The sequence below is a fragment of the Sciurus vulgaris genome (assembly GCF_902686455.1).
Source record: "Sciurus vulgaris genome assembly, chromosome: 15".
NCBI classification, from domain to species: domain Eukaryota; kingdom Metazoa; phylum Chordata; class Mammalia; order Rodentia; family Sciuridae; genus Sciurus; species Sciurus vulgaris.
Window position 1 is genome coordinate 82968162 of NC_136476.1, and position 14208 is coordinate 82982369.

Sequence of the window (14208 nt, forward strand, 5' to 3'; positions counted from 1 at the left end):
AGCCCAGGCCCAGGGCAGCGGTTAACACCAAGCAGGATCAGCAGACCTGGATTCCGAGGACAGTCGCAGCTTCGGGGAGTTGGGTTTTTAAGTCCGGGCCCCACCGGCGTGCTCTGCCTATGTCCCTCTCCTAACCTCATTGGTTAAAACTCCATTAAGAGGCGGTTCCAGGCAAATAAGTTAATAAATTAATGATAAAAATAAAAATAAATTAATAAAGGCAATCCCCGCCCTCCACCCTCATTGGCCAGCTTTTTTCTGAGGCAGCTTTCTGGCCCCGCCTCCAGACTCGCACCACACTCCAATTGGACGGTTGTGCTCTGGCGGACGCAAACTCCGCCCCCTCATCTCTACTTAAATCAGTAGGTCCGAGGGGGCGGCTCCAGGGCGCTTGGCCCGCCCATTCTGTGCTTCCAATGGTCTGCTTAGACGTAAGGGGAGGGTCCTTAGCGCAGATGCAAACCCCCGCCTCCCGTTTCCATTGGCTAATACTGGTTCGGATCCCGCCCCAGCACCGCCCGCCGTCGCCCATTGGCTGGCTCTGCCGGGAGAAGTCTGAGGCAGCACTCGCGGGTCCCGTGGCGGTTCCAGCGTCAGAGCTGGCTGGGCAAGCGTTGGTCGCGGACATGACGCCTGAGAACTCGGAAGAGTCCCATCCGCTCCTGAGGCCGCCGGGCGGCAGGTGAGCGGCAGGGGAACGTGGCCTTGCCCTCCCACTCCTCCGGCTCCTCTCACCCTCCCCGCTGTCTCCGTAGCTCTCCCTGCGGTCGCCTCGTCTTCCTCGCCGCCTTCGCTGCTGCCCTGGGCCCGCTCAGCTTCGGCTTCGCGCTCGGCTACAGCTCCCCGGCCATCCCGAGCCTGCGGCGCGCCGCGCCCCCGGCCCCGCGCCTCGACGACAGCACCGCCTCCTGGTTCGGGGTGAGGCCGGGGCTCACGCCAGCCCGCCTGGGACCCCCGCGTCTTCCCGCTCCCCTTCCCCTCCTCCGCGTGCATCTTGCCTGCCCCACCCGGAGCCTCCCGGTCCCCGACCACCAGCCCCGAACCCCAACTGCCCTTCTTCTGAGGCTGCAGGGCGTGGGGTGCAGGGCGAGCGTGGACTGCGGTCCCTGGCGCGCCTCCTCAGCCCGCGGTCGTCCCGCCCCCAGGCCATCGTGACCCTGGGCGCCGCGGCGGGGGGCGTGCTGGGCGGCTGGCTCGTGGACTGCGCCGGGCGCAAACTCAGCCTCCTGCTCTGCACGGTGCCCTTTGTGGCTGGCTTTGCCGTCATCACCGCCGCCCAGGACGTGTGGATGCTGCTCGGGGGCCGTCTCCTCACCGGCCTGGCCTGCGGCGTCGCCTCTCTAGTGGCCCCGGTGAGTGTCTCCCTGGATGGGGTCCCCAAGCCCCGGTGCCTACGGGCATTATCTCCACAACCTTCACCACGTCCTGGGAAGGAGCCAGTTTTGAAAAGATGAAACTGTGCCTCAAAGGTGAAGTCCTTTGCCCAGCAAGGGCCACAACTAGTCAGCTGGTCGGATTACTGGAACCCAGGGACTGAGCTGTGCCTCTTTTGCCCCGCTTCCACAAGATGGCACCTGAGGATGGTCGACAGAGCCACGGGTTAAAGCTTAATTCCCCACTACTGGTTTGTCCCTGGGACAAAGGCTGCTGGCTTCTACATTCCCTTTTCTTCTCACGAGTCTCTCACTCCTTCTCCAGCCTCTCACCCTCACCTGACCCAGAGCTGCTCACTTTGCACCCCCCACCTGGGACACCTACTCAGGCAAAGCATCTCTCTGGGCCTGTTTCCTCCATAGTGGGGATCATGGCATTGCTACTGAGGTGGTTGTGAGGGTTGGGTAAACTGCACATGCAGCCCCTGGCCATGGCATGATCCTGTAAGGACTTGGCCCTTGGTGTCTGTGAATGCTGGGTGAATAGCTGCTGGCCAAGACCTGGATGACCACTCATTTATCCCTCACCCTGCTGGAGGTTGAAAGAAGCTTTTCCGGGCTCTCCCTGGTCATACCCTCATGCCACTCATTTCACTCACACCTGCTAGGAGGCGGGCAGCAGCTGGATCAGGAGCTAGGGAGGAAGAGGACTTGTTTTTTGTTTCTTTTTTTTTTTTACCGGGCAAAAAAACACCTGTCTTAATCACGGCCATAAGGCATGGAATAACCTGGAAGTGTGGGCTGGGCCTTAGGGGCCTCTGAGCCCAGAAGGAGAGAGCACCTTGTAGCAGCAGTTGCTGTGGGGAATCACTGTACTTCATGGCCAAAGGCCCCTGCAGCTTCAGGAGCACCTGGAGCTGGTGAGCAAGGCAGAAGCTTAGGCTCCACCAGACCTACTGCCTCCAAGTCTGCATTTTATCAAGAGTATTTGTGCACATTAAAGGAACATCTGGGAAGCTCTGTGCCTGTATCTCTCTCCCTCACACACACAGTAGCCACCCTTTAAACATCTGCAGAGAGCACTGGGCCCTGGGGTCCTGGGAGGGCTCTGCTGACCTGGGGCAGTGTAGACTCCCCTCAGCTCTCAGTGACTGGGGTCTTTCAGTTTTAAGAACACTTGGATCTTGAGTAAAGTCTTGTCTTAATCATTGGCAGATCTATATCTCTGAAATTTCCTACCCAGCAGTCCGTGGACTGCTCGGCTCCTGTGTGCAGCTGATGGTCGTCATAGGCATCCTCTTGGCCTACCTGGCAGGTAGTTTGCATGATCTCTTTTGATCCCTGTTAATGGCTATGTGACCATTTTACATATGTGGAAACAGGTTCATAATAATCAGGGTTGCCTGAGGTCACACAGCAATGGCCAAGATGCTAGGTTCCAGTTTGCCCCCCTGGGACTGTGGGGTATGCAGGTCTTATGACCAAGTTCAGGGAAGTGCTGAAGAAGGTGTTGTCCTCATCTTCTCGGAAGCCCACTTTGGTGGTACGTGTGGGGTTAGGCACAAACCAGAGGATTCCAGATTTTTTTTTTTTTTTTTTTTTTTTTTGGTGCTGGGGGTCGAACCCAGGGCCCTATGCTTGTAAGGCAAGCACCTTCCCAACTGAGCTATCTCCCCAGCCCCAGGATTCCAGAGATGGGAGGGGCACTGCAAAAATTACGCAGAGTCTTCCTCAGCATGCCAGTGCTGGATTTACAGTGTCAGCAAAGTACAGTATGAGGGAGGCTGGCCCCAAGGACCCGGGGGCCATAACTGGGCTAGCCTGGGGAAGCTTCAGGAAGACACACATCCTCATTAGGGTAGAAAGAGGGAAGGCTTCATAGTGAATAATTGTGGATGTTGGATGATCTTTGCCACCTGCTGTGTGACCTTGGCCAAGTCTCACTGTCCCTAAGAGCCTCAGTTTCCCTGTCTTTAAATGGAGATAACCCCACCTAGTTCCTTAGACGTCACAGGAAGTGTAGCTGGCAGCAGGACCCAATGAGACTAGGCAAGGGATGGCTTGAGAACCATGAGGTCCTGATGGCCTGTGGTATGCACCCTCTGGGTCTTCAGAGTGGATGACAGGTACGTCTGTGGTCTTTCATTTTTAACCCAACGGCCACCTTGGTTAATTCAGAATCCTGTCGGCAGTCTGGCTGCCTTGGGAGCTCTGAAGCAAGCCAGAGCCTCCACTGTGTACAGACGTTGATGTTCATAGTTTTGGGGGGACAGATTCTGTGTCCCTCTGCCCACAGCATTACCTCTGATTCATCTTCATCAGGACTTAACTGCTGCTTCTGCCTTTCCTTGATCACTTCTGTGAGTTTTGATTCACTGGTGTGAGTTAACTGTTAACCACAAAGTGACTTGGTGACATGTTTGCTTCACATGGGGGCAACAATGCTTCAATAACTAGACTTTGTAGAACAACTCTGACTTACCTGCATCTTATTGCTAAAGCAAATACATATGTATATTCCCAGGCCTCACCCATCCTCAACCGTGCATGCAGAGGAAAGGTATTTTGTGGACATCACTGCTTTGGACTTAGGAAAAATTAAAAATTAGACAGTACCCTATTCATTCCTGGCCCCTTTGTCAGAGAATTCTTGGGCTTTGTTTAACCATAGATAAGTCTTCATTTATGCTGTTCTTCCTGTAACCCATCTACATCAAGATCCCCAAATCCCACCAGCTCTTTAGTTGCACTCATACTTTGATAACTCGAGTGATTCAACTCTCCAGAAGTACCAGAGGGGCGAGCCTGCCCAGTGAAAAGTTTCCCCATTCTGTCATGGTTCCTCCCTGGCGAAACCAGCATGGCCTGTTTCTTGGTGACCTCCAGAGAGTCTGTGTTTATGAGAAACATGTACATCTACTCTCCCACTCTCCACCCTTGACACTAACGGTGCTGTGTCATACCCTGACCATAAAGAGCCAGCATCTCTGTGTTTCATGGCCACAGTTGAGCATCATTTAACAGACTTAAGAACTGCATTGTCGGGCCGTACTGTCATTGTGTGAACATACTAGAGTGTATTCCCACAATCCTAGATAGTCTCAGACAATCGCTGGGTATGGCCTCTTGGTACAGTCCAGAGACATGGTAAGCACGGGACGTGTGAGGCTGCTGCCCCATACAGCATACTGTTGTACAGCAAGATTTTTTTTTAAGTAGAAGTACACTCTAAAATTACCAAAGTGTGGTGTGATCAATACATAAACCAAAACCAACCATTTCTTATCAAGTGTTATGTACTGTACATAATTGTATGTACTATACCTTTGAACAGCTGACTGCAGTGTTTACAGCAGCATTGCCACAAACGTGACTATAGGATGTCACCATGGCTCTGCACCACTAGGCAACAGGAAGTTTTCAGCTCCATCACAGTCTACAGTCTGCCATTGACCAGAGCATTATTGTATGGTGTGGTACTGTTTCACTGAGCAGATGTAGAATGTCCGTATTGATGTCCTACCACCGTTGTCCTAAGTGCCACAGCTGGCCCATGATGTCTGTGCTTATGAACATAAGAATGGCAACATCATTCATGACCGTGAAGGTGACCCACAAAGTGGCAAGGGTTCCACTTTGAAGCCACGTCTCAGGTTGGCAAAGGGGGGCAGGCTGCCTTGCGCTGGCTCTGATGTCTACATCCCACCAGGCCGAGTCCTAGAGTGGCGCTGGCTGGCCGTGTTGGGCTGTGTGCCCCCCTCTTTTATGCTGCTGCTTATGTGCTGCATGCCAGAGACCCCACGCTTTCTCCTGACTCAGCACAAGCGCCAGGAGGCCATGGCTGCCCTGCAGTTCCTGTGGGGCTCCGAACAGGGCTGGGAAGAGCCCTGTGTGGAGTCTGAGCACCAGGTGAGTGGCTAGAAGGTGGGGTGAGGGAAGCAGCCTGTTCCCAAGGCCACACACCTGCAGCGGCTACCTGTCTGCCCTTAGTGAGGACCAGTGCTGTTTCTTCTTTGGGCAGGCTAGAGCCCACTTAGCTGGGGCTGGGCCCTAACCTTAGGTCACTGGGGATTCTTTTTTGTGTGTATGTGCTGGTGGTCTTGTGCATGGTAAGCAAGCACTGTACCATTGAGGAACTACATTCCCAGCCCCTGAGCCTGGATTCTTACTGTCCCAAGAAGAAAAAGGCCATATCTGGGCAGGGGAAAATATAGATGCAGAGTTGAGGACTTGGATCTAACCAGAGAGTTGCAGGGCATGAGGTGAGAAATTAAGAGTCTGGGCTTTAGAGTCAGATAGACTCTGCCACTTCCTGGTTGTGACTTTCCCATCTGAGACTTGACTTCTTCAACTGTAAAATGGGAGTCTTGGGACAGTGCCTCACTGTAATGAGGATTCCGTGCAGTAGGTTGTGGGAGGCGCTCAGCCAGGGCCAGGCCCAAGGTGAGCGCTGGGTGCCTTGAAAGGTGTTGGGACTCGGGGAATGATTATTCTTTGCCCAAGTACCGGAATCTCTTTGTGACTCCTCCAACCATTCAGGAAGAGCTGTGGGAGGTAAGGACCACTTCAGAAATGCTAGAACTTGTCCCTGCACCTGCATTGAGGCCCCACATGGGGCAGGAAAGGAAGCTGAGGCTCACTCCTCTCCAGCAAGCCTTAGGATGGTAGGTTCCAGGGGGACCCTTGGAAAGGGTGGAGGAGCACTAGTGGATGCTGTCCTTGAGCAGGTTTTTCAGCTGGCCCTCCTGAGACACCCTGGCATCTACAAGCCCTTCCTCATTGGCATTTCACTGATGGCCTTCCAGCAGCTGTCAGGTATCAACGCCATCATGTTCTATGCAGAGACCATTTTTGAGGAGGCCAAGTTCAAGGTAAGAAGCCTCTACCCAGACTGCCTCATCTAAATGCCACATGGATGGGCTGCTTCATCACCCGGCACAGGACTGGAGAGGGAGGCACCTGTCTCTGGCTGGCCCACTGACCAACCTTGGTCCCCATCCCCTCAGGACAGCAGCCTGGCCTCAGTCATCATGGGCACCATCCAGGTGCTGTTCACAGCTGTGGCAGCCCTCATCATGGACAAAGCTGGGCGGAGGCTACTCCTCGCCCTGTCAGGTGAGAGTTCCACCTCTATGCACACAGGGTATCCTGGCCAGGATCCCCTTCCCATGCTGGAGGGCCCTTGCCATGGCCAACAGGTCTGAGAGGAGGGCCACTGAGCACTGATGAAGAGACTGGACTGACCAGGCTGTGAGTATCCGCTCTTCACTGAGCTGCAGGTTCTCTGACAGAGCTACAGAAAGATGCCATAATGGCCCCAGCTCATAGTGGAGACACTGAGGACTGGGAGGTCAGAATGACCCAGAAGCTGTGGTCCTTTTGGGCAAGTGACTTTCTCACCCTGAGCCTCAGTTTCCCCCACTGTGAAATGAGGGTAATGGCAGTGCCTCCCTTGGGGCTGTCGGGCAGATCAGGGAAAGATCCGCAGTGAGGTCCTGGGTGCCAGCCTGCCCATAGACAGTTGGTGCCCACTGGCCATTGTGAAGGTCCCTGTTGGGGTGGTATTAAAATGCTGTTGCCACTGTTACTGTTTCCACAGGCTGGGGAGTGCCTGCCTAGGAACCTCCCAGTTTGCTGAGGTCCAAGGTCCAAGGCAGAGTGTCAGGGGTGCTCTCCAGTCAGGGCTTCTGGGGCCAAGGTGCCTGAGTGCCCAGCTGGCTGCTCTGAGGAAGCAGGTCTGCCTTTCCGGCCATTTCCATAGCCCCTTGCCTGTTCCTGCCTTCTGCCTGCAGGTGTGGTCATGGTGTTCAGCACAAGCGCCTTCGGCACCTACTTCAAGCTGACTCAGGATGGTTCCAACAACTCCTCACATGTGGACCTCTTGGCGCCTGTCTCTACAGAACCTGTTGACACTAGTGTGGGGCTGGCCTGGTTGGCCGTGGGCAGCATGTGTCTCTTCATTGCTGGTGAGAGGGGGCCCATGAGAGGCTGGGTGAGGGCCACTGTCCCATGCCTGTGCTACCAGTTTCCTACAGCTGCCAGCAAGTCCAGTCTTCCCTAGTCTTACCTCTCTGTTTGTAGCTCTGCCAGGTGCTGAACTCTAACCCTCCATGTCCCTTTCACTTATTCCCCACAACAATCCTATGAGCAGGCCCCATCTCTATCCCACCTTATAGATACCAGGCCTCATGCCTAAGAAAGGAAGTAACTGGCCCAAGACCTCACAGCAGGAAGGCATGGAGCTGGAGGAGCCAAGATTCTAGAACCCCTCAGTCCCACAGTTCGGGAGTCTGGGGCTCCTTGACTCTGTGGGCTCTGATGCTATCTTGTTCCCACAGGCTTTGCAGTAGGCTGGGGACCCATCCCCTGGCTCCTCATGTCTGAGATCTTTCCTCTGCATGTTAAGGGCGTGGCCACTGGCGTCTGTGTCCTCACCAACTGGCTTATGGCCTTTCTGGTGACTAAAGAGTTCAACAACCTCATGGTGAGTGCAGGCCCATGGCCTCCCCTTCATGCAATCTGTTGCAGAAAAACTCAGGGTCAGTAGCCTCTTGTGCAGACTGAGGCCTCACTGTACCTGGATGTCAGCAATCTTAGCCAGAGGGGTAGTGGAGCCAGATGGACTGGCAGGCAAGGAACCCAGGCTGTGAACCTGAAGAGCCTTCAGTCTGTCCTGATGGGAGGACAGTTAATGAACATTGGAAACACAGGCCAAGAACCCATGATCTGTGTAGAAAAAGCCCCAGGCCTGGGCTCCAACCCCACCCTGGCCACTCCATGCTTGCTGTGTTACCACTGAACCATCTTCTTCAGCTGAAAATACTTTCCTCTTAAAGTCAGTGGGAGAATTGATTCAGTTCAACACTTTCCTACCTTCTTGTGGACTAACAGACGTGCCCCGCAGCTCCCCAGCCAATAGAGAGGCTCTGGAGTAGATAGTCAAATCATTTGTTCAGTCGTTCATTCTCTACAAGTCCTCTGATGTATACTATGTCCCGGCCTTTCGAAGGCACCAGAGACAGCAATGGCAGAGAAGGACTGGTCCTTTTTTATGACATGGCCAGGAAGGTGGTGGGTGGTGGTAGAAAGCCAGACTGGGGCACAGGGAGGCAGGTCAGTGAGCGGCATGGACACTCAGGCTGGCCTGGAGTCTTCAGAGCCTGGGCCCATTCAGGCAGGGCTGCCCTAGGAAGCACATTAGGAAGGTCAGGGCAGAGGCCTGGGGTGGAAATTGCTCACGGGGGGGTTCGAGAGGATGGAGCAAAGGAGGGAGAGAGAACAGCCAGGAAGAAGGTGAGAAAGGATATAATAGCGACTCGGATGTGTCCCCAAAGAGACCAAGAGAAGGGTCTTGAGGAAGAGGGGTTTCCAAGTGCCAGAGGATGGGGAGCTAAGGGAAGAGACTCTGGCACTGAAAGGTCTCAGGCTCTGGCCAAAGAGAGCTCCCCACACCTCCCTCCAGGCCAGTGGGCCCTATTGTCCCCAGTGCTCCTGGGCCATGCTCACTGTACCATGAAAAGAGAACCCACTGGGGCCAGAAGACATATAGGCAGGACATCAGCAGGTAGGCCTGGGGCAGGATGCTGTCCTGACCTGTGGCCACGTGCACCTGCGGCCCTTCCTCTCTCTCCAGGAGGTCCTGAGGCCATATGGAGTCTTCTGGCTTGCCTCTGCCTTCTGCATCTTCAGCGTCCTTTTCACTTTGTTCTGGGTCCCTGAAACCAAAGGAAAGACTTTGGAGCAAATCACAGCTCATTTTGAGGGGCGATGACAGCCCCTTTCTGTGAGTGGTGGCCCCTCCTAGCTGGGCTGGCTTTGGGCTTTAGAGGGAGTGGAGCAGCCTGTGACTCTAAGCAGGGCCTCAGCCTGAGCCTGGAACCCCTGACTGTCCCAGGCCCAGGGGAGCTGGCATTCAGACCACAGCCCCTGGAGCCTGGGTTTCCAGGGCCCTCCTTCCTGTCCAGCTCTCACGGCCCAGCTCCCCAGGCTGGGAGGTTCACCAGCCTCCGGGTCCAGTTTCTGCTGCTGCCCTGTGGGCTCAGGAACATCTGAGGAGGTCTGCAGGCCTGTGGTCAGCCCTTCACACACAAGTCTCCGTGACACTAAAGCAGCAAGAGGAGAGGAGGGGCCTCTCAGCTCCTGTTTTTGGTGGAGATGCTTTTGGAGGTCCGAGCATCTGCTTGCTCTTCTCACTGAGCTGCATTATCAGGAAGGACTGTTTGCCAAATAAAAATTTGATGCAAATCAGGTCATGACCTCTGTATGAGCCCATTTGATGAGGGCTGCCATTACTTCCATAAACCTGGCCCTCAGCCCTGCCCAGAACATCCTGTGTATCCACCCAGAACCTTGTCACTTCAGAGGTCATTTCTGACTCCTTTCTTGGGCACAATGTCCTCAGTCATCAAATCCTGTTGAATTTCAAAAAAAAAAAAAAAAAAAAAACTTGACTTTAATGGAGCCAAAAATGTTTTACAAGTGACTTGTATTATTCATTATCCAAGTAATGCATGTTTATGGCAGCAAACAGATTTATTTAATATGTTATTTTATAGGAGTTAACCATCTGCTAGGTACTGTTCTAAGCATTTTACAAATATTAACTCATTTATTTAGATAAAGATAAAATATTCACAGCTGCCTCTTTCCAAAGATAACCTCTGTTAAGATTCTGGTTGCATCTTGAAAGCTCTCTCCTGCTGCTCATGTTCTCTGGTGTCACTAAACCACACTTCCCATTGCACCACTGCTCTGTCCACCTCCCAGGTGCTGTAGCCCAAGCATGGGCCAGCCTGAGCATCTCCCGTTAAGGCCTTAAAAGGTGGAGGACAGAAACCTTTGTGAGGGGAGTAGAAGGGCATTGTGTGCAGAAGGGTGGGCGGGCAAGACTTCAGGGTCAGTTTCCAGAAGATGCCACGTCTATGGCTCTATTTTCAATGATGTGTGTGAAGCAGTGCACAAGACCATGGACATCTATCAGCTGTGGCAAGATCCAAAAAGTCCTGGGGCCTTCGAGAAGGAGTTGCACATGTGGGCAAGAGCACCTTCTGCACCGACACCTGCTAGTCTACATTTGCATTCCCAATATCTACAGTGATGGTTGGGTTAGAACTAGATTATTCTTTGTATCTCAGTGCAGTAACAGTAGCACAGGTCGAGAACTTCTGAGATCTGAAATCCAAAACTTTGGGGGTACCAACATGACACAAGCATCATGGCACACACCTGTAATCCCAGCTACTTGCGAGATGGGCAAGAGGATTTCAAGTTCTAGGCCAGCCTGGGTAGAGTGATTGCCTAGCATGCATAGGGCCCTGGGTTGGATCCCTAAGACTGCAAAAAGTTTCTGATTTTGGAGTACTTCAGATTTTCAGATTAGAAATACATAACTGCTAACTACTCCAAACTTCAAAAACTGAAATCAGTAATTTTGGTCCTAACCATTTCAGTTAAGGGACTCTCAACCTATACTAGTAATATTTTTCTTCCAGTACTGGAGGTTGCACTTGAGATGTACCACCAAGTAAAAAATGACAGATAAAAATTTGACTCAGAAAATTAGGCTATGAGTTATTTGAGCCCCAAATTAGTAGGGTAAATTCCAGTCTCCCCACCTTTTTTAGGAATTTAACATTTTTTAAATGTACTTTTTTGGACTGGGGTTCTGGCTCAGTGGTAGAGCACTAGCCTAGCATGCATGGGGTCCTGGGTTCAATCTTTAGCACCACATAAAGATGAAATGAAGGTATTGTGTCCACCTACAACTAAAAATATTAAAACTTTTCTTAATGGTACTGGGGCTTGAACCCAGAAGTGATTTACCATTGAACTATATCCCCAGCCCTTTCATTTTTTATTTTGACAGGTTCTCACTAAGTTGCTTAGGGCCTCACCATCTTGCTGAGGCAGACCTTGAATTTGCAATCCTCCTGCCTCAGCCTCCCAGATTGCTGAGATTACAGGTGTGTGCTACCTCACCCAGTTATTTTTTTTTTAAACTTTAAAAACATTATTATATACCTTGTAGTCCTAGCGGCTCAGGAGGCTGAGGCAGGAGAATCACAAGTTCAAAAAATTATAAAAGTAATGGACATGTTGAAAATATTAAATTGGTACAGAATAGAATGAGTCGTGTCACCCACCACGGGTAGGAGCTGCTGATTTCAGTTTTCCTCAGGGTTACCTACTTGACCCAAGTACGATACAAAAGCCACCAGCTTGCCTCATCTTTTTTTTTTTTTTTTTTTTTCTTGGTACCAGGAGGGATTGAACCCAGAGGCACTTTTTCACTGAGCAACGTCCCCAGCCTTTTTTCATATTTTATTTAGAGACAGGGTCTCACTGAGTTGCTTAGGGCCTCGCTGAGTTGCTGAGGCTGACTTTGAACTCGCAATCCTCCTGCCTCAGCCTCCAGAGCCACTGGGAGCTAGCTAGCTTGCGATATCTTGATTCTCCACTGGGCCAGATGAGGACAAGAGCATTTCCACACCACTTCATCCCCATCTCCCTACTTTTCAGTTGTATTTTTACTTTACATTGTCAATAGTTATGGCATTTGCTCTTTTTATACATAACTACAGTTGCCTTGTCCTTAGGCTGTAGCTTGTTTCCAAAAAACAAACTATGTATTTCAAGTGGTGGCGAGCACACCCTGTCTGACAGTCATAAGTCCTGGCCATGCTGACTACAGTCATTTGAGTATCTGCAGAGGATCAGTTCCAGAACCCCGGCCCCACAGACACCAAGATCCATGGATGCTCACATTCCTTATATAAACGGCATAATATTTGCATATACCCTACACCCATCCTCTGTAATTTATTTCTACATTATAATACCTAATGCAGTATGTAAATATTACGTAAATCATTATTGCTTAGGGAATAATGACAAGGAAAAAGTCTGCACACGTTCAGTAGAGACACCATTTTTTTTTTTTTTATGTTTGATCCTCGGTTAAATCCAAAGATACATAAACTATGGATGTGGAGGGCTGACTGTATTACATTTCCTGGACTTTAATGATACAAGGAAAATTCTGGCATGCAATCAGAGCTAATGACATAGAATTAGGTGTACGTCCTCTTTTTATTGCCTTGACCCAGGAGGCTTTTTGGACATGGGGCTCTTGTGAACTGGAGCCTCATGGAAGAAATGAGCATGCTGGGTGTAGAGAGAAGTGTGTTGACATTTGGAAAGCCACACTGGTGTACTTTTCTAAGAATCGAGATGCTGCAAGCTGCCTTTAGAATAATCTGGGGCCCAAATGATCCCTTGCTCTGATATGAAAACCACCGGTATGTGGCATTTAGTAATATATAAGATAAACCTTCATGCATGGGGAAGAAGGAACCAATAAAGTATAAGAGAGTACAGACCCTCTGATATAAAACAAATAATCTAGTTAAGATTGACCAAACCAAAATGGGCGCTGTGGTAAATACAAGGACAGTAACAGATAAAATAATGTGGCTGTGAATTAAGGACATTGTGACCATTTCTGTAAAGCAACCCATCCCTCCGCAGGCCTCAGGAGCTGACAGATTCAGGTATGGGTAGTCTGGTTCCCCACCCCCGTTGCCGAGCTCTGCCTGCTCACCCGCCAGGTACAGCCTGAAATAGATGAGCTGGAGCTTGCTGCTTGCATTCCTTGGGAAAAAAGAGGGGAGGGGAAGGCCCCTATTGCAAGCCTGCCAGGATTTTTTATGATTTTCTCTTTAAAAATCAGCTTGCTGAAGTCACTACTACTGCCCCACTTGGAGTGGTGGTCCTGACGCGTCAGTTTGTTTTCTTTTTTCTTTTTTTCTCTTTCCCCAAAATAAACTTTTTTCCTAATTTAGTTTCTGGTGGTCTCACTATGCATTGATAACCAGACCCCACAACAAAAGTATTCACAGAATTATAGTTATATAAATAATATTCCCTGTAAACTGGACTAAAAGATAAAATCCTATGTCAATAAACCTATTATTCAGAAAGGAACATTTTCTAAGCATCAAGATAAAACATTTACTTTTATACAATATTGATTATTCAAATTAATGCCATGTTTAGTTTTGCCTTTTTAAAAACATTAGTTTTTTTTTTTTTCCTGGAGTTTTTGTTTTTATCCCCTTAAACATGTCATCTTAATCATCTTCATCATATTTCCCTTTTGTAATATGCTTGCTAATGGAATCAATTCTGACCTGTTGCAAAGTTGTTATCCTAGGTTTTCGTTTCATTGAACTCCTGGATTAATTCCCCAGTTTCTTGGATTCTCTGCCTTACTCTTTGGATTCCATTTTAATTCACTTGTGTGTACACCTTCATGGAGATATCATGCCCTTTTGTTTTTTTTTTTTTTTTTTTAGAACAGATGCCAAGATAGATAGTTTCTGAGTCCTTAAATACCTAAAAAGGCTTTCTTTCACTGTCACCTTCATATGGTAGTTGTGTTGGCGGTGCTGGGGGTACAACCCAGGATCTGGTACATGCTAGGCAAGTGTTCTGCTGAGCCCCAGCCCCAGTTAATTCTTCAGCAGGTGCGTAATTTTTCTCTAAAAGCTTTCATAATCTGACAATTTAAATTTTCTTAGGAATGAACATAATGTAGGTTTGTGTTCATTTATTCTGTGAGATGTTGAGTCTGACTACTTTCTTCTAGAAATGTCTCCTTTATTTCCAAACCCCAGCCCGTGCTTTTTCTTTGTTTTTCTGGCACTTCTAGTAGATATTGTACTTCCTAGTATGGTACCTTTTCTCTGTTAATTTTTTCACTTATATACTCTTTCAGTGTCTTTGTGTTGTTGTTTCTTTTAACTTCCAAATCTTCTACAAAATGCCAATTATATTT

General features: G+C 50.1%; 1 protein-coding gene across 6 annotated transcripts; it reads left to right on the top strand.

Moving 5' to 3' along the window:
• Positions 1-524: 524 nt before the first annotated feature.
• Positions 525-9620, top strand: SLC2A8 (solute carrier family 2 member 8). 6 transcript variants are annotated; one of them, XM_079112934.1, is made up of 10 exons: positions 525-682; positions 756-918; positions 1146-1352; positions 2589-2688; positions 5083-5282; positions 6101-6244; positions 6380-6488; positions 7166-7339; positions 7712-7857; positions 9007-9620. In XM_079112934.1, the coding sequence occupies exons 1-10, from the start codon at positions 627-629 to the stop codon at positions 9142-9144; spliced, it is 1437 nt and encodes a 478-aa protein (XP_078969060.1). In that variant the 5' UTR covers positions 525-626; the 3' UTR covers positions 9145-9620. The 6 variants fall into 6 exon arrangements, with proteins under 6 accessions (XP_078969060.1, XP_078969061.1, XP_078969062.1 ...); XM_079112935.1 differs by having other exon boundaries at positions 6179-6244; XM_079112936.1 differs by having other exon boundaries at positions 7780-7857; positions 9007-9146.
• Positions 9621-14208: the final 4588 nt, after the last annotated feature.